Source organism: Cyclopterus lumpus, chromosome 20 (genome assembly GCF_009769545.1).
Source record: "Cyclopterus lumpus isolate fCycLum1 chromosome 20, fCycLum1.pri, whole genome shotgun sequence".
Taxonomy (NCBI): Eukaryota; Metazoa; Chordata; class Actinopteri; order Perciformes; family Cyclopteridae; genus Cyclopterus; species Cyclopterus lumpus.
In genome coordinates this window covers 20,347,053-20,368,288 of record NC_046985.1, presented here as the reverse complement: position 1 = coordinate 20,368,288, position 21,236 = coordinate 20,347,053, and the positions used below count along the sequence as shown (strand labels likewise).

Genomic DNA, 21,236 nt, shown 5'->3' with positions numbered 1-21,236 from the left:
ATATTAAGGGCTCATTCTAAGGTAAAGAAAACAGGGTTCTTATTTTCAGATGGTTTATACTCTTTTCAGTATATAATATTATACTCCATTAAATCCGACACTCTTGTCCTTTAAATTAGTAACAAACAATATAACAAATACAAGAAAACATTTGAACGTTCTCATAAAACAATACAATATATTGGCTTACATATATAATGTGCATTCATTAAATTCTTCTGAATAACAACGAGCAGTTGAGCGCTAGCAAATTAAACTCTATACGCTATAAATTTAGCACTGCAGTTTCAGTAAATTTATATGAAAAATGTAAGGGTATTACATATTCTTCTTCTATTAACTTAATTAAACCATTACATTTCATACCATAATTTTCTACCAAGATTTTGGTATTGTTTACATGATGTTATGTATGTTACAATACCAAAATCTCTAACTTGAAGAGAGAAGTCTTGAAGCTAAAGTACAGCCCATTACGACCACAAGGGTAGACCTCTCTGATTGGCTGGCTCCCCTTCGTCCTGCTCCTCCTCCTCATTCACACTGTTCTGGGAATGCAAAGGGAAAAAAACGGTGAAAGCAATACTATAGTTCGAAGCCTATATCTTTAACACTATTTCTGTTCTCCAACTCCTAAACATTTATTTTTAAGCTTCTTGTAGCATGTTTTAAGATCTTTTTCGAACATCTTCGATGGTCCTGCAATTTATTTCCATAGAAGTTTTTTTTTTTATTGTTACACACGAATTTAGACGTTTATCCGAAGTCTGACTATTTGATACATCAGCCATAGTCAAAGTCTATTTTCAGAAATTGACTCCCGGTTGTATCATGTTTTAATATCTATAGAAATGAACTGACAAAATCCTTGGCTTCTGTCAATGATCCTGTTCAGTCTTGTTTAGTGACACATCTCAAGTCAGCAGAGCCCTGAAGCTCCGCCCCTGCAGAAAAAGTCGACAAAGCGCTCTCAGGGATAAAAGTTTTACTTTAGAAAGAACATTTTGTGGACTTCATACCAATATTTCCAGTTAGAGTGCAGGACTTTTACTGTGCAGCGGGAATATTTTTACTATTAATAGTTAATAGTTTTACTTTACTACTATATATTTTGAGTACTGTTATGTTTGATAAGTTTTCATGCGAGAAAGTAACCATTTAAATTCCTAATAAGTGGTCAGTTTATCCAAATAACACCTGTTTGGAAATTAGCTGAAATTCTTTTCAGAAACGTGAGAGCTGCTGGCAGGGTGCCTTGAAATAGACCTGGACGTTAGTCTTTTGTAGACTCTGCGCTTGGCTCAAAATGGTTAATACGTCCTTTATTAAGTATTTAGTGGTCAGTAAATTGCTGTATGTATGCCACAATATAGCTTTCAGTATGTTAGTATGCAGTTAGTAATTATGTGTTAGTATGCAGTTCGAATGCAGTATGTTAGTATGCAGTATATGTACCGATGCCGTAATAAAGTATTAATTACCTTAATATGCAGTAATGTGGTATGCAGTACGTAAATATGCACTGAATTAGATTTCAATTACTTCATACCATGCATATTTCAGAATGCTACAGAGTAAGTTATTAAGTTACTCAGTAACACTAAAACTGACTGTGTGCTGCCTTAAGGTGGTCGGGCATATGGTGGCTCTTGTATCCAAACTATCTTCAATGCCAGGAATGCAAACCCAGTATTTAGCTCTTATCAGACGGTGGCTGATAAGCAGGTTGATAAGACACTCTCTGTTCAGTCTCCTTGCACTATAAAGCTAAAGCAGGCCATCCCCATCTCAACAGCTGAGTGTCTTCCAAATCATCCAATTATGTTTTTTGAGGATATTTTAGGTGGGAAAAAAATGTACCTTGTGGTAAAAAATCACTAGATGGTGCATTAATATTTTAAAGCTGATGTTAGAGCCACTGATGTGTTCATAAATACAGTAAACATTAAAGATGGCTGCTCCTCTCCTTTCTTCCAGGAATAGGCCTGGGAAAGTCATGTGTTTTTTCCCCAAGAAGTTTAGTTTAATCTAGTCATCCTGTCATTTATTCTAATCAAATACCAAAAATGAGCCTATGGAGTTGTGTTAGATTTTATTTTTTCATATGCTGAAATGTTATTGACTGTACTCTGCTCTCTGTGCGAAAGTGTACAAGAGACTTTGACTGTTTTTTTACAAAGTGAAAAGAATTGCATTTGCATGCAGTCCTTCCCATCTGAGGCCCCTCAGGGCCAGGAATGGAGGGTGAGGGATAACAGACACTGTCAACCCATTTAAGAGTAGGCTTCAGACTTTCCTCTTTGGTCTGGCTCAGGTTTGCCCTGGTCCAGCCCCTATATATAATAATAATAATAATAATAATAATACTTTATTGATCCCGTGTGGGGAAATTCTTCTCTGCATTTAACCCATCCTTAGTTATTAAGGAGCATGCTGCTATATGCCTAGACTATTTTAGGATACACTGAGCTCCTCTCTCCTCTTCTCTCTCTCCTTCTGGATGAATTCATGTCCCTTCATTGCACAACACTAACTCTGCTTCTTCTCCGGAGTCTTTAATTAAATTAATTAAGAATTTCTTCATAGGGTGGATTCAATGGGTGGCCAATAACACAATGTATCATTTTAAAAAGGATTCTGGGATTGTGAGCAATTAGCTCTGAAAACAGGTGTTCTTTGCTTCTTTGATTTTACACTAACAAGCAGGGAGACGTGGTTTTATCTTTCTTCCATTCCAGCTCTGCCTTTCTGCAGTGTCTTTGTGTTCTTAAATTATTCATTCAACCACGGAAGAGAGGAAGGTTTCAGCTTTTTATATTTGATTGGAGCTACATAATCTAAAATATTCATACATAAGCTTTAAAAACACTGACAAGCTCCTCTATGGTGAGGCCATGTTATTTACTATGACAAATTATTCTGAGGCAGTCAAATCTTAAAAGGAAAGTGGTTTTGGTTTAGCAGAATGCAACCTCCTTGGTTTAGGAGACAGCAATGATATAGCTAATGTCTTACCTTCGAGGCTACCACTAGTTTAAATTAATTCAGTCCTGAAAATCAACTCGGAGAGACTTTAATTGTTGTCACTTTGGGTTGTGGCTCAGCGCGTCGTACTTCAATCGGAGGATTGGCGATTCGATCCCCGATTTGGAACTGTCCTTGAAGACACTTAACTCTGTTAATCCCGTAGGCTGTACCTGTTAATGGGAATGGATGTTAGTTAGTCCTGATGGGCAGGTGGTACCTTTCATGGTAGCTCCTCCCATCAGTATATAAATGGGTGAATTATGACAAGTCGTGTTAAAGAGCTTTGAGTGATCGAGAGACTAGAAAAGCGCTGTACAAGTACAGGTCCATTACGTTGTTGTACAAGTATACTCAATATGGTAATGGTACAACTCCAAACTCTGCACTACATAGCTACACAACAATAACGTTGGCAATGATGAAAACAGACTAAACCAAATATTTCTGTTTTCATTTCTGTTAGAACTTCATGTTTACTGTACAATGAAACTCTTCATTCCACAGTTGTAACTCTTTTTCAGTTGGGTCTGGAGATTTATCTCTAAACAACTGAGTCTGAAAATAGACTACAGTTCACCAGATGCCCTGACTCAAGCACTAGGCTGCAATGTCTGTTAGATCTATAATAAGGCTATCAGTCATAACATCCATACGGGCTTCTGAGGGGTCACAGAGGACATATGGTGTTGTGGTTAGCATACCACAGGCTCATGATGAGAAGAATGAATGGGTAGATTCCTATGAGTCAATATGTTTCTCAATATATGATTTCATCACAATATGATTCCAACGACAGAGGATAAGTTATCATATTAAATTACCGCCCAGCCTAAGGTACACAGTAGCTGTGAAAAGTGTTTTTTGACCAATAAGGCTCAGGTGAGATCTTGACTCATACACCTGTGCCTCACCTTCACAGCATTGGGAAACCTTTATCTCAGGCTATTGTGTAGAGATAATAAATGCATGAATTGTAACGTGAGTAACTTTTTTAATGAAAATGTCAGTTACTGCGGTGGGTTAAATGCATCAAAGGGATAACAGCCTGAGGATCCAGCCCCGTATCGTGGCAGGTGTTGAAATAGTCACAAAATGCATCTTTGGTCTCACGTACACACATTATAGGTTTTTTAAAAGTCTCTTAGGACAAAAGAAATGCTAGTGGGAGTTCAATCAGGATCCCTTTTCAATCTTATTGTCATCGTAAGGCGACATACAAAAAGAAAAACATTTGGGTCCTTGTATATGAAACCAATAGATCTTATGTTGTGATTATTTCACAAAACCCTGTGAGATTATACAGTGTTCTAATTATGTAAAACTGATTACACACTGGCTGGAGACTTCTATTGATTTGTTGACATGATGTGTATGATTATTTGTAAAACATCCTTATTAATGTTGTACAATTGTGCTGTTCCAAACTGGACACTTGTCAGGTACTTTGAATTTAACCGTCACGGGTTCTTTGTGTAATCCAGGAGAAACCCTCAATTCATCCGCTGAATGAGCTCAGCGGCACAGCGCGCACGCGCACTCCAGTCGCATGTGTCACAGTCTGGTGACGTCGCAGCCGGACGCTCCTTATTTGGGAAGCCTTGCGCTTTTCGAGCTCTCTGATCCGAGGACGAGCCAGTCAGACCAGCGCGAGACGGAGGCCTCTCCAGACGTGACACGCGCACCGTGCCCGAGCAGAGCGGACGTGACCCGACATGGGGACGCGCAGCCCCGCAGCAGCTCTCCTGACGGCGTTCTTCCTCTGCACACACTCGGCCTCAGGTGAGTCCACGTCTCCGTGTTTGTTCTCACACTTCAGCCTCGAATATTACAGTAAAGGTTACCAATATGGTGACTACATTAAATCACTATGAGATGGCAAACATATCAATGTAGAATGCAAAGCATGACAACTTGGCCTACAGTAGAAGGAAATATTATAGCGTAAATAGACGTTGTATATTATACGTGAATTTATAGAAGGCCTATAAAAGTTATTCTGCAGAAGCATGTAGTCACTCGGACTAACATCTTGACAATCACTTACCTTTTGTATGTAGATATGTTTTTCTTTGCTACTGATGCGTGTACTATCATGTAAACTATTGTGCTTATATGTATTACTACTTGTACACACGGTCAATGAATGTTTGACCACAAATGGACATTCTTCTCAGCTTTAATATTATAATAATTCATATTACATAACATATGTTTATGTAATATTGTCTCACTGTGCCCGGCATGTGTAATGCTACCAATTTAAGTCAAGATTATCTGTAACAGGTCCTGCAATTTCCAATGTCCTACTTTTTAACGTACCGTTTCTCATTTGTCAAAAGGAAGTCTTTGTGTGGAGCTTTAGCCTTTAGATCCTGGTAGAAACTCTTAGCCTCAGACTTGTTATCAGGAGCTTTTCTCTTACAAGTTCTTCGGATAGCACTTAGTCAGAAAACTAGGTGGACTCCGAATGTATGACTGGTCAATGTGATACATTGTGTCTATAGATTCTCATAGGCCATATAACTATATGACCCAGGATATCTTAGTGTTAACACTGATAGGAGCAACACGTTTCACTCAGAACTTTATGATCATTAAGTTCTTCTCACCTTGTGAGCCTAATAAAGTGCTGGGTCTGAACATTTAGCTTGTATTTTTATTTTGTAATAGCTTTGTGTGATCATATGTAATAGTGTTGTAAAACTATAAAAAAGTGTAGTTAAGTGTTTAGTGAGGGTCAAAATGACTTACAGACCATTTATCTGCAAAAAACCCTCCTTGTTTGACCTTCAACATCTCATATTGGGAATCATATTTTAAGTGACCTCTTTCATTTTCAGGCTCCTATCCCCAAGCACAGAATGTCACTTGGAAATCCACCAATTTTAAAACAATTTTGACCTGGGAGCCCAAACCATCAGCTGATTACTCCTACACAGTGGAGTACTCTGCGTAAGTACCTTTCTAAGCCCTTTCAAATACCATTTCATTCCTAGCTTCCTCAGGCAGTTGGTTTATTCCCCTCAAAGACACATTCAGGTTGTCAGTGGGTCGGCTGACGGACACTCCTCTGACCTTGAAGGAAAGATCAATGGCAGCAGGCCTCATCCAGTATTAGATTGTACTGGAATGTTGAGAGATTAATAAAAGGCACACAGACCTTTTTGATTCAATAACCCAAACATGAAAGAGGCAATAACAACATCTGACAAAAATGCAACTACAAATACCAACAACTGTATCAATGCTCCCCTATATGTTCAAAGGTATCTATCAAATCTATTTGCTTCTATTTTTTTTGCAAAGACTTATCCTGCTGTGATTAATTATTGTATTCTGACGGTCATGTCTATGTCTTAAAATGTAATTGTTCATTGATATAATGTCCTGGAACCCATTCTCTTGTGTCTGGGCTTATTTGAATGTTCATTAGTTTTCCGTGTGCATCTTCTCATGTCCATGTGACTGTTGAACTGCTGCAGGGTTGGTGCTGACAAACAGAGGAACCGTCACTGTATCCGGTCCTCAGTGACAGTATGTGATCTGTCCAGCTCTCTGACTGACCTGCATGCCTACTACACAGCTGATGTCCTGTCTGAACCCCCTCTGGGGGCCACCTCGGATCTCATCGAGTTCCCTCACACCAGCTCGCCACGATTCTGCCCCTATAAAGACAGTAGGTCCTTCTGTTACAATGACGTGCTTTAATGTGTTGGAAATAACATTTCATTTGTGCAGCAGTCAGAATATCATAAACTAGTTCAGACACATGTTCAGACAGGTCTGCTGTGGATAGCTGACGAGAAGAAAGTTAGAACATCTTTTATAACTTGATTATTCCAGTTCATTTCTTTCAAGTTAATTGCTGAGCACTGGGAACAATGTGACATCACTAAAGAGAAGTTTTATAGAATTATTACTCAAACTGTTGTGAACATCCATCCCAGTAGTACTTTCTTTGACCTGCTGTATTGAAGATGGATTTATAGTCCTGCATTATGAGGTGATGTATGTAGCTACGGAGATACCACACAGAGACTCCAAGAGCTGCTTGTTTTCTGAATGGTCTGTATCATCAGAGAACGGTGGCCCAGTCATCAAATGTTACACAAACAGTCCAAAATGATTACTTATTAAATATAATACAATGTTCAGATAAGGAAGAGCAGCAACAGTCACATTTTAAAAGCCTAAACGAGAGCTTGTTGCCAAGAAAGTTGCCAATTAATGTTCTGTTGATCAACTAATCGACAATTTTATAAATGAACTAATTGTTGCTGCTCTAGTTTAGATAATGTGATTAACTTGGTTTGTTTCCAACCTGTCTGAATGTCTTTATTGTGCTGCTGTCATGTTCACAGAGTACAGTGTACAATATGAAAATTAGGCCTGCGCTTTATTAAAGCAAAGGTATATTTTGAGTTAGCTTTTTGGCCTTAAATTTCATTAAGCATTTAGGTCTCTGAACAGTATTCAGAGAGGCATGAGATAAACAGCCTTTGATCCTCTTGTTCCTCTTCTTCAGCTAATATAGGAAGACCGGACTTCAAGCTGAAGGTAAGTGAAGACAAAAAGAAGACCACCCTGTATGTGGATGATCCACTCACTGCCCGGTTTAAAGATGGCCGCCAGCTGAACATCAGGGATATCTTCTCCCATCAACTGCAGTATAAAGTCACCTATCGGAAAAATAAGAGCACCGGCAAAGTGAGTAACAGAAAACATTAAAATGTCAGCCTCAAACACTCAAAGACAATACAAGACATCTTTTCTTCTGTGTTGTCTGCAGAAAATCTACGAGTCAAAGACCAACGTGATAGAGCTGACGGATCTGGACCGAGGGGAGAGCTACTGCTTCAACGTCCAGGCCTATGTTCCTAGCCGCAGCACCGACATGCAGCTGGGAGAGCTGAGCCAGACCCAGTGCTCCAACAACGACGACCAGTCCATCTTTGAAGGTATGTGTTCTGATTCAGAGACGGGGTTCAGAGTCCTCCCTCGGTACACAAAGTGTCGCCCCAAAGACATGCAACATTTTATCTTGACTCCCAATTTCAAGATCTGAGATTGGGAGTATTTTGATTGTTTTTTAACATGTCGTTGGCTCACAGCTAACGATGCTAACAGTTCTGACAGAGTGAGCAGTGTTTACCTAGGGAGGTGCTAGGGTGGTGCTAGGCTGGTTTCAGGTGCCAGGGTGGAGCCAGGGTTGTGCTAGGGTGGTTTCAGGTGCTAGGGTGGAGCCAGGGTTGTGCTAGGGTGGTGCCAGGGTTGTGCTAGGGTGGTTTCAGGTGCCAGGGTTGTGCTAGGGTGGTGCCAGGGTGGTTTCAGGTGCCAGGGTGGAGCCAGGGTTGTGCTAGGGTTGTGCCAGGGTTGTGCTAGGGTGGTGCCAGGGTGGTGCTAGGGTGGTTTCAGGTGTCAGTGTGGTGCTAGGGTGGTTTCAGGTGCTAGGGTGGAGCCAGGGTTGTGCTAGGGTGGTTTCAGGTGCTAGGGTTGTGCCAGGGTTGTGCTAGGGTGGTGCCAGGGTGGTGCTAGGGTGGTTTCAGGTGTCAGTGTAGTGCTAGGGTGGTTTCAGGTGCTAGGATGGAGCCAGGGTTGTACTAGGGTGGTTTCAGGTGCCAGGGTGGTGCTAGGGTGGTTTCAGGTGCCAGGGTGGTGCTAGGGTGGTTTCAGGTGTCAGTGTAGTGCTAGGGTGGTTTCAGGTGCTAGGGTGGAGCCAGGGTTGTGCTAGGCTGGTTTCAGGTGCCAGGGTTGTGCCAGGGTGGTGCTAGGGTGGTTTCAGGTGCCAGGGTGGAGCCAGGGTTGTGCTAGGGTGGTTTCAGGGGCCAGGGTAGTGCCAGGGTGGTTTCAGGTGCCAGGGTGGAGCCAGGGTTGTGCTAGGGTGGTTTCAGGTGCTAGGGTGGAGCCAGGGTTGTGCTAGGGTGGTGCCAGGGTTGTGCTAGGGTGGTGCCAGGGTTGTGCTAGGGTGGTTTCAGGTGCCGGGTGGTGCCAGGGTTGTGTTAGGGTGGTGCTAGGGTGGTGCCAGGGTTGTGCTAGGGTGGTTTCAGGTGCCAGGGTGGTGCCAGGGTTGTGCTAGGGTGGTGCTAGGGTGGTGCCAGGGTGGTGCCAGGGTGGTTTCAGGTGCCAGGGTGGAGCCAGGGTTGTGCTAGGGTGGTGCCAGGGTTGTGCCAGGGTGGTTTCAGGTGCCAGGGTGGAGCCAGGGTTGTGCTAGGGTTGTGCCAGGGTTGTGCTAGGGTGGTGCCAGGGTGGTGCTAGGGTGGTTTCAGGTGTCAGTGTGGTGCTAGGGTGGTTTCAGGTGCTAGGGTGGAGCCAGGGTTGTGCTAGGGTGGTGCCAGGGTGGTGCTAGGGTGGTTTCAGGTGTCAGTGTAGTGCTAGGGTGGTTTCAGGTGCTAGGGTGGAGCCAGGGTTGTGCTAGGGTGGTTTCAGGTGCCAGGGTGGTGCTAGGGTGGTTTCAGGTGCCAGGGTGGTGCTAGGGTGGTGCCAGGGTTGTGCTAGGGTGGTTTCAGGTGCCAGGGTGGTGCTAGGGTGGTTTCAGGTGCCAGGGTGGTGCTAGGGTGGTGCCAGGGTTGTGCTAGGGTGGTTTCAGGTGCCAGGGTGGTGCTAGGGTGGTTTCAGGTGCCAGGGTGGTGCTAGGGTGGTGCCAGGGTTGTGCTAGGGTGGTTTCAGGGGCCAGGGTGGTGCTAGGGTGGTTTCAGGTGCCAGGGTGGTGCTAGGGTGGTGCCAGGGTTGTGCTAGGGTGGTTTCAGGTGCCAGGGTGGTGCTAGGGTGGTTTCAGGTGCCAGGGTGGTGCTAGGGTGGTGCCAGGGTTGTGCTAGGGTGGTTTCAGGTGCTAGGGTGGAGCCAGGGTTGTGCTAGGGTGGTTTCAGGGGCCAGGGTGGTGCTAGGGTGGTTTCAGGTGCCAGGGTGGAGCCAGGGTTGTGCTAGGGTGGTTTCAGGTGCTAGGGTGGAGCCAGGGTTGTGCTAGGGTGGTGCCATGGTGGTGCTAGGGTGGTGCCAGTGTGGTGCTAGGGTGGTGCCTGTGTGGTGCTAGGGTGGTGCCAGTGTGGTGCTAGGGTGGTGCCTGTGTGGTGCCAGTGTGGTGCTAGGGTGGAGCCAGGGTTGTGCTAGGGTGGTGCCTGTGTGGTGCTAGGGTGGAGCCAGGGTTGTGCTAGGGTGGTGCCTGTGTGGTGCTAGGGTGGAGCCAGGGTTGTGCTAGGGTGGTGCCTGTGTGGTGCTAGGGTGGTGCCAGTGTGGTGCTAGGGTGGTGCCAGTGTGGTGCCAGTGTGGTGCTAGGGTGGTGCCAGTGTGGTGCCAGGCTTCTGCAACGGCGCTGTGGACAGAATTAACAGCTGTAACCACCGTATGATGCAGTGCTAACCAGAGAGACATTACTCCACTATATCTTTCTACAATATATATGATGTTCAGAATGGAGCTCCTTTAAGCATTCAACCCAGAAATCTGTGTTTTTCTATTGCTTTTTTCACACCAATGATTTTGTGTGAGTGGTATTATATGAGAGTCTAACGTCTCCTGTGCAAATGTATGCGCACATTTTAAGCATTTTTGCACCAGCTTTAATAATGAACAGGATGTCAGAGCTAAGCAATAGATGACAAACTATGCACATTTATATTTTTTAAGAACACTGCCGTTAAGTGTTGACTTTGTGCATATAAATGGAATTTAAATCCAAGTTGTTTGAAAATGTTGAAAACAAATTGATTGGATTTGAGTTTTTTGGGGCACACATTCTTATCCCTGGTCATTATTAATAATCCACGTTGCAAAGCTGGAGTGTGTGGGTGAGGCAGGGTGCAGCTGAACAGCAGTCAAGCTCAAGCTACACTACACACACTATCAAATAGGTGGCTGGTTGGTTGTGTGTGTTTCTTGATGCATTTCGTCCTTCTATGTAAAAGTAGGAAATTCTTTTCAGAAATTCAACAGCACCATCTTGCGGCAGCAATACGTGATCATATCTTTGTAGTTGGCATATTCCTGAAAGTGCTGCTGGAGGTCGTCACATGGGTTGAAGTGGTGTGTGTGTGTGTGTGTGTGTGTGTGTGTGTGTGTGTGTGTGTGTGTGTGAGAGAGAGCGACAAACTCCTCCATGCATCACCAATAGGTTCAGAGCAACACATCTAAGCATACTAAACAGATTGCCTTATGTATTTAATATACTTTAACTTTGATATGGTTATAGATGTCAATGGACATTGGTGTGAAGCCCTTGACTTTTCCTCGTGTTACTTACACAAGAGGAATATTACAAACTAATGTCATCTTTTAAATAAATCAATATTTTCGCAGAGAATGAACATGTTCCATTTAGGATCATTTTCTTTTTCCACACTTTTGGGACAGGAACAAGTCTTTTGAACTTTTGAACCAACAATGCATCTATCTATTTTAAGTATTGAGTGTGTATCACAGCCTGATATATCTAATTTAGATCAATTAGATACCATACAGCTAAGACTATTGAGAACACATCATTGATCCACTCAACACTGTTTATTTGACTTAATCCCTCCAGTGAAAAGAGTGCCGACCAAATGACTATTTCCTATGTTTGACTTTCTACTTTTACTGTTGTTAAACAGCTGTTTTTAAAGATGTACATCTTCAGTAATAACCAATGGGTTTGCAGACATGGGAATAAGCTACATATTTAGTCCCACTGTGGTCAAACTCTAGGATTCGCAACATCTTCAAGTGGAGTGTGAGACTTTCTGTTGATGGATGTAGTGAATGTTTCAGTCTGTTAGGGCTTGATACGTATATTTATGTGTTAGTGTGCATTTAATTCTCCACAGTCTTTTAATGTAAAGCTCATTAATGTATTGCTGTCATGTTTTGTCTTTCAGTGTATTCAGTGGGTGTGATTGCTGCTGCCATCTTCCTCATCCTGCTGCTGATAGGCCTCATCATCGCCATCACAGTGGTCTGCTGCAAGCGCAGGAAGAAAGCTCTGAAAAGTGGAAAAGAAGGAGTGCCTCTCCGGGATGTATAAACACACACACACACACACACACACACACACACACACACATTACATTGCATATTATCTAGCTGACGCTTTTATCCAAAGCCACTTACAATAAGTGCATTAAACCATGAGTACAACTCAGAACAACACTGGGGCCAACACTGAGTTGTTGAAGGTAATAGTCAGGTCGTGGGTGGGAGAGCCTTTTTGTGACATACACACTCACACACACACACACACACACACACACACACTGTGTGCGGTACAGCTTAATTGATTCAGTCCAACTGTCAAACACTGGAATCAAGCCTTCCTTTAGTTTCTGTGAAACTGCCTTTGAATATGATATGTATTTATATGTATATTTAATCATGTTATCATTCCATGCTGTAGAAAAAGACACTGTACACACTCTACTCTAAGCTACACACTAGTCAAACTGCTGAGATTGTAATATTCCATTTATTTCTTTTATATTTGGTGAGTGGTACCTCTGATGACTGTATTGGAACATAAAGACTACCAACAGATTTTATTTATTTCATTCAATATCACATTGGATCTTTGGGAGACGAGTGAAATCAAGACCTAGTATATATTATTTTTGTATCTGATGCTTAATTTATTGTGTTTATTTGAAATTAACATATTTGTATATGATGCAATTTTTAGCTCTTTTATATTTCAGGTTGTTGCAGATCGTTTTATCATTTATAAAAGGTAACACATGTTTTACAGAACACAAGCAAGTTGTACATGTCCAAAATATATTTCTCTATTTCACTATCAATACTATTAAATGTTGTTCAAGTCAAACTGATGTTAAGAAATCATATATTCTTATCATACTTTTGTTGTTGTTGTTGTTCATCATTGCAACCTCTAAAAACAGCACTCGAGCAGGGCTGATGGTATTATTTACAGATCAATATTACCAAATATCTGTTCTTTAAAATGACTTGATTTGAAATGTTCATTGTATAGTTTTCATTTGTGAAACAATTGCCGTAAACAATATTTTCATTGAATGCAGTTAGAGCTACACTGTATAACAAACGATTTAAGGTGATTAATATACTGGAAACAAATCTAAGATGTCAATAAAATGTAGCAGAATGAAACACAGACATCTGTGTATAGTTTCTCATTAGGGAACCTCGGAGAACCCTAAGCTTCAGGAACCGTTCTCTAGAGCCGCTGGTCAGTGTGTCCGGAGGCTGCTGGTGCAACATGGTGGAAAAAGTGATGATAAACTAATTCAAACATAGTTATGAATATTATATTGCATTGCTGCCAGCAAAGTCCCCTAAACGTTACACACTGTTCCTCTAGTGAAGCCGTAGTTCCCTGGATGCTCCATCAGAAGGAACCACTCTGAAGGTCAAACAGTTGGAGTATACGGAGAAGATCTTTATTGTAGGACCAACACATTTGGGCTTGTGGTCTTCATCAAGCTCATCATAAAACATATTACAAATAACATTTGAACAGAGAAGGTATAGAGCAGAACATTTCTTTATATAATATAAAAGGCCAATTATATACAGTATATCCGCACAAATGTGAGCACCCAGCGATGGGCTGGGCTGTATGTCAGGTGGCACCTGTCAATCACATTCCCAAAGTGGCAGAGGCGAGGGCCTCATTAAGACCTACATGGATGACACCATTTGTGCATTCCATACTATTCAGTGACATTTAGTCTTTGAATCTTAAAGTTTGGCTGAAATAATATATGATATGCATATAGTGCTTAATTACAGCATAATAGAATTCACCACAATACAACACACAGGCGTTCTTAATATGTACAGTAAATAACCTGGAATGAGTAATACATTGAAATGTAACTGTTAAGGGTATACTGTATGAGTATGAAGACAATTAGTAAGTACATGTCTATCCACCTGCTGTATACAGAATGTGTGAATAAAAGAAGCTTAGACAACTCTCCTGTCTCTTATTTCCCCGTAAAAGGTTTTTCCTGATCCGATGTGAGGTCAAAGGTCAGGGAGGTCGTATGTGTACAGATTGTAAAGCCCTCTGAGGGGACTTTGTAATTTGTGATTTTGGGCTATACAAAATAAACTGAATTGAATTGTGTGAGCATGTGTTCTGTTTTGTGGCATACAAGTGAGTCTTCCCAGTGTGAGTATCTGATGGTGATGCTGCACAGCACCATGATGGAGAACTGTCATCGAAGTTTCCTAAATTATTTTTCTATAGTGTGTAGCAACTTGTGTCATATTTGTCAGTGTGGATCAGCCGTGGCAGGGTGTTGTGAACGAGGTCCTCTCTAAAGACTAAAGTTAAGGTGCAGGTTTATGAACCAATACAGCACCGAGTCACATCTTTTAGTCGGGGGTCGGCCCTCTGGGCAACCACACGGTGAGTCATGTCATGACTACTGTATAGATGTTCAACATATTTACAATGTTTGCAACTTAGCAATTCAGCCCATAGTCTTTGGGTTTGGTATTGTAGAGAATATTTCAATACTTGTGCTGATGTAATTAATCCATTTGGGTAATAAATCAAAACTAAATTAATGCTTTTTTCAATGTCGTTCTGAGAGGAAAATAACATGCAAAGATGCTAAATGTCATCTAAACACAAGCATTCATTAAAGACCTTTGATCTTTGTACATACATACATGCACAGCGTCAATTAATGACAGTATGTAAGAAATAGAAAACATTAAGCAGAAAATAATGGTAGTCAAAAATACGAGTAAAATATGTGAAACATACTAGACGTGCAAAACTATTGGTACTACACCACATGTCAAATAAATGTGTACGTGGATGACAGGCCTGGTAAACACATCTCCCATCAGTCTGCATGAAACTGACCGTCATCTGATGCTCAGTGACCTGGAAGTAAGCCACGCCTCCTGCTGTGATTGACAGGACTGGAGTAGAGCTGCCAGGAGAGAGGAACACTGTCCCTGTGAGTGGTGGCTGACAGAGCCACTCCCACTGACGACATACGAGCTCCCATCATGCTCTTTGATGAACTGGTGGAAGAGACAGACAACATCATCCGTGTTGAGGCAACATTAAAAAGAAAAAGCAAACCATGACGTACCATGATGTAATCAGATATTTAACCTAACCTGACCACTTCTGTATTCAAAACTATACATATATCAGCAAAATATAAGTCAGTTAGGGCTGTCCTCGACCTACACAATTGTTACTTGTTGTGGACATCCCAAAAACGCCCTGGTGTCTGGGTTTGATTCAACGGCATGACGTCACTGACGATGGGCGGAGCCTGTCAACGCAAAACTGTGCTTTGTTACTTTCCTCCACTGTTATGACTAATATGTTCATAATGGGTAGAAACAAAGCATCATACAAGCATATATCATACTCTGCCAACTTGAATTTCTGCTTTTGTGAAGATTTTTGGACCAAAATAAAAAGCAGCTTTGGTCCAATCAGCAGCAGGTACACATTCTTTGTTGCATGTGTGTTTGGCCAACTGGAGATAATGTCAATAATGGTCAGACAATTTGACCAATTCATTGTGGAGCAGACACACAGTACACACAGTACACACAGTACACACAGTACACACACAGTACACACAGTACACACAGTACACACACAGTACACACAGTACACACAGTACACACGGTACACACAGTACACACAGTACACACACAGTACACACAGTACACACAGTACACACAGTACACACAGTACACACACAGTACACACAGTACACACAGTACACACACAGTACACACAGTACACACACAGTACACACAGTACACACAGTACACACACAGTACACACAGTACACACGGTACACACAGTACACACACAGTACACACACAGTACACACAGTACACACGGTACACACGGTACACACAGTACACACAGTACACACACAGTACACACACAGTACACACAGTACACACAGTACACACACAGTACACACACAGTACACACAGTACACACACAGTACACACGGTACACACGGTACACACGGTACACACAGTACACACAGTACACATAGTACACACACTACACACGGTACACACGGTACACACAGTACACACAGTACACACAGTACACACACAGTACACACACAGTACACACAGTACACACACAGTACACACGGTACACACAGTACACACAGTACACACAGTACACGCAGTACACACGGTACACATAGTACACACAGTACACACGGTACACACAGTACACACAGTACACACAGTACACACGGTACACACAGTACACACAGTACACACACAGTACACACAGTACACACGGTACACACGGTACACACACAGTACACACAGTACACCCACAGTACACACGGTACACATAGTACACACAGTACACACAGTACACACAGTACACACACAGTACACACGGTACACACGGTACACACGGTACACACGGTACACACAGTACACACAGTACACACAGTACACACACAGTACACACACAGTACACACAGTACACACGGTACACACGGTACACACAGTACACACAGTACACATAGTACACACAGTACACACGGTACACACGGTACACACAGTACACACAGTACACACAGTACACACACAGTACACACACAGTACACACAGTACACACAGTACACACGGTACACACAGTACACACAGTACACATAGTACACACAGTACACACGGTACACACGGTACACACAGTACACACAGTACACACAGTACACACACAGTACACACACAGTACACACAGTACACACACAGTACACACGGTACACACAGTACACACAGTACACACAGTACACGCAGTACACACGGTACACATAGTACACACAGTACACACGGTACACACAGTACACACAGTACACACAGTACACACAGTACACACGGTACACACAGTACACACAGTACACACACAGTACACACAGTACACACGGTACACACGGTACACACACAGTACACACAGTACACCCACAGTACACCCGGTACACACAGTACACACAGTACACACAGTACACACACAGTACACACGGTACACACGGTACACACGGTACACACAGTACACACAGTACACATAGTACACACACTACACACGGTACACACGGTACACACGGTACACACGGTACACACAGTACACACAGTACACACACAGTACACACACAGTACACACACAGTACACACAGTACACACAGTACACACGGTACACACAGTACACACAGTACACATAGTACACACACAGTACACACACAGTACACACAGTACACACAGTACACACGGTACACACGGTACACACAGTACACACAGTACACACACAGTACACACACAGTACACACAGTACACACAGTACACACGGTACACACGGTACACACACAGTACACACAGTACACCCACAGTACACACGGTACACATAGTACACACAGTACACACAGTACACACAGTACACACACAGTACACACAGTACACACACGGTACACACAGTACACACACAGTACACACACAGTACACACGGTACACACGGTACACACGGTACACACAGTACACACAGTACACACACAGTACACACACAGTACACACAGTACACACGGTACACACGGTACACACGGTACACACGGTACACACAGTACACACAGTACACACACAGTACACACACAGTACACACAGTACACACAGTACACACAGTACACACAGTACACACACAGTACACACGGTACACACGGTACACACAGTACACACAGTACACCCACAGTACACACGGTACACATAGTACACACAGTACACACAGTACACACAGTACACACACAGTACACACAGTACACACAGTACACACAGTACACACAGTACACACGGTACACACGGTACACACAGTACACACAGTACACCCACAGTACACACGGTACACACAGTACACACAGTACACCCACAGTACACACGGTACACATAGTACACACAGTACACACAGTACACACAGTACACACAGTACACACACAGTACACACAGTACACACGGTACACACGGTACACACACAGTACACACACAGTACACACAGTACACACGGTACACACGGTACACACAGTACACACAGTACACACACAGTACACACACAGTACACACAGTACACACAGTACACACAGTACACACACAGTACACACACAGTACACACAGTACACACACAGTACACACGGTACACACGGTACACACGGTACACACAGTACACACAGTACACATAGTACACACACTACACACGGTACACACGGTACACACGGTACACACGGTACACACAGTACACACAGTACACACAGTACACACACAGTACACACACAGTACACACAGTACACACAGTACACACAGTACACACGGTACACACGGTACACACAGTACACACAGTACACATAGTACACACAGTACACACGGTACACACAGTACACACAGTACACACACAGTACACACACAGTACACACGGTACACACAGTACACGCAGTACACACGGTACACATAGTACACACAGTACACACGGTACACACAGTACACACAGTACACACAGTACACACGGTACACACAGTACACACAGTACACACGGTACACACGGTACACACACAGTACACCCACAGTACACACGGTACACACACAGTACACACAGTACACACAGTACACACGGTACACACACAGTACACCCACAGTACACACGGTACACACACAGTACACACAGTACACACAGTACACACAGTACACATAGTACACACAGTACACACAGTACACACAGTACACACACAGTACACACAGTACACACAGTACACACACAGTACACACAGTACACCCACAGTACACACGGTACACATAGTACACACAGTACACACAGTACACACAGTACACACACAGTACACATAGTACACACAGTACACACAGTACACACAGTACACACAGTACACACATAGTACACACAGTACACACAGTACACACAGTACACACAGTACACCCACAGTACACACGGTACACACACAGTACACACAGTACACACAGTACACACAGTACACACACAGTACACACAGTACACACACAGTACACACAGTACACACGGTACACGGTGACTCTACTTCTCCTAACCCTAACCCTCAGGCAGGAGGTCGGTCCATGGTGGCCAATGGACCACACAGGATAGTGACCAGAGACTGGGAGGAGCCAGATAACCAGTTAGAGCTTCATCCAGACACAACACAAACATCATGTCACAAATCATCAAACTGCATGCTTGTTTATAATAAATGATGTAACAAAGTGGTTCAAAGAACAATGTACTGATAATCTTAGGTTTGAACATGTATGACTTCATTTAGAGCCACTATGTGAAGATTTGATATGATTAAGGAGCTTCAAAGTTATTGTGATGACATATGTTTTGGTTGGTTCATAACTGTCTTCTGCATTGTTTAAGATGCACGTTGTGCCATCTGTTAGTGAACACTGCCACCTCCTGGAGGAATCCAGGTTTACTGCCATACATAATGAAGTGCCCTTGCATATACATACAATCTTGTACTTTGTACTTACAGACTAGTGGGTGGTTTCTGATGGGTGAAACATTAAAGGACAAACCTGGATAAATGAGGATGGGCATTGAAGGTTTCATTGAATTTGCTATTGCAATGTGTGTGTATCTTGCATCCCATTTAGTAAAGCAGAAGCTCATTGCTCATATCTAGGCTAGTGAAGGAGAGGGCAAAGTTCAGCAGCTATATTTCAGTTTAATTATAATCCACAAAAATGATCCAAACCACATGAGTGAAGAATGCTGTTCAACGAGTTCCACACGAGGTACTTCTGAAGGCTTGTGCTGGAACAACACACTGAATGCTGGCTTTGCATTCATGTGTTAGACATTTGTGTTAATTATGACAATTTGTCATTGTTGAGAAAGAAAAGCTGTTGCTCGTGTATTCAACCGCAGATGAGAACAACTGCTCTTGAACAACAGGCACATCTTGTTAATTAGGACGGCAAACGAGTACAAATAAATGAACACATCTTTTTTCTATCAGCATGTTTGGCTGTCAGGACAAAACAGGTCATTGGTGTCACGCTCAATGATAATTGGATGCTTTGTTCAGGATGTGTACTATATGTAGTGACACAAAATGAACGTGACAGACGTGCATGCTTATGGCTGATGTTTTTTAGTCTCTCTATAATGTGCCACTTCATGGCAGCTCGCCTGCTGCGGGCCAGTTTAGACCTGATCCAGTTCCAGTGTTGATCTGCGTCTCTGGGGTTCTTTGGTCCTGAAGGCTGGCTCTAAACTGGAGATCATAATATAGACCTGGGTAATTCCTACAGACACAACACAGCCTTTGTGAAGTACTGATACAAATAAGGCATCAGTGAGTCTTTTAATAAATAATTTAGGGGAAAGGAGGGGAGGTCACACCTCTGTAGCCTTCTCTCGAGGCCGTTCCACTATCCTGTGGACTAGTCGCAAGAGAAGGGGGAGTTGTGTGATCCCCTCTGCATTGAGCATCGTGTCACCAGTGGTATGGGGGGTCAACACCTGAACTGGATCAAGGACCCCTCTATCACCTTCCCCTACCTGAGCTGGGGACTCTGTGCTACATTTACTTGGCTGTTTCCCCTGGTTTGCCACGGGAGATGTAGAAAGATCACACAATCTGATATCTAAGTTATTGTCGCATCAGAGGGCAAACATTTTGAAGAAAATGATCTTAAAATAGATTAATAATCAATGACTGACATGAAACTCGTTAGAATTAAAGCAGAAATGAGTGTAGGAGGGTTGATTCTTTTAATTTCCATTGGAACCATGAGTAGGCCATCTGAGCTGAGATGTTGCCCTTGTGGTCGTGGTTTCCAGTAATCAGGTACCATGAGATGTCCAGCAGAGGGCTGAGAGAAGACCTTTCAAAGGTGTGCTGTGGATGACCAACTATTAGGACTTCATTGTTAATGTGCTTTTCACGTTTAAAATACGTCATTTGAATCAAAAGTTCAGAAATAATGCTGCATTCCCAGCATGGAATGAATTAGAAGTTGCCATGACAGTTACTTTTATGGCTAATGAACATATTTCTGTGATCAAATCAGAATCAGCCCTCTCATCCGCGCTCTAGGCTGCAGACAGCGTGGAAGAAATATTATGCACATTTTTATTTAAAATTTGAGTTGCTTTATATATTTTACAATTGAAATACATTTGCATAATCAATTATGGAATAGTTATGGCTCACTAGCATGTAAGCACAAATAAC

At 42.7% G+C, this 21,236-nt stretch overlaps 2 protein-coding genes across 2 annotated transcripts; one reads left to right on the top strand and one right to left on the bottom strand.

Annotated features, from left to right (window-relative positions):
- The first annotated feature begins 4,641 nt into the window (after positions 1–4,641).
- Positions 4,642–13,947, top strand: f3a (coagulation factor IIIa). The gene is made up of 6 exons (XM_034560002.1): positions 4,642–4,806; positions 5,868–5,979; positions 6,510–6,703; positions 7,553–7,734; positions 7,817–7,985; positions 11,877–13,947. Exons 1-6 carry the CDS (start codon positions 4,740–4,742, stop codon positions 12,020–12,022), a joined length of 870 nt encoding a protein of 289 aa, XP_034415893.1. The 5' UTR covers positions 4,642–4,739; the 3' UTR covers positions 12,023–13,947.
- On the bottom strand, positions 13,305–20,963 carry LOC117749945 (tartrate-resistant acid phosphatase type 5-like). The gene is given in 7 exon segments (XM_034560762.1): positions 13,305–13,372; positions 14,800–14,900; positions 14,902–14,964; positions 14,966–15,015; positions 20,131–20,270; positions 20,273–20,304; positions 20,791–20,963. Coding segments are annotated over 7 exon segments (627 nt in total).
- Positions 20,964–21,236: the final 273 nt, after the last annotated feature.

Bases quoted from the DNA above. Each gene is read 5' to 3' on its own strand.
- f3a (XM_034560002.1), top strand. From the start codon at position 4,740: ATGGGGACGCGCAGCCCCGCAGCAGCTCTCCTGACGGCGTTCTTCCTC. The intron at 5,980-6,509 runs GTAAGTACCTTT...GAACTGCTGCAG, and splicing joins TACACAGTGGAGTACTCTGC to GGTTGGTGCTGACAAACAGA. The intron at 6,704-7,552 runs GTAGGTCCTTCT...CCTCTTCTTCAG, and splicing joins ATTCTGCCCCTATAAAGACA to CTAATATAGGAAGACCGGAC.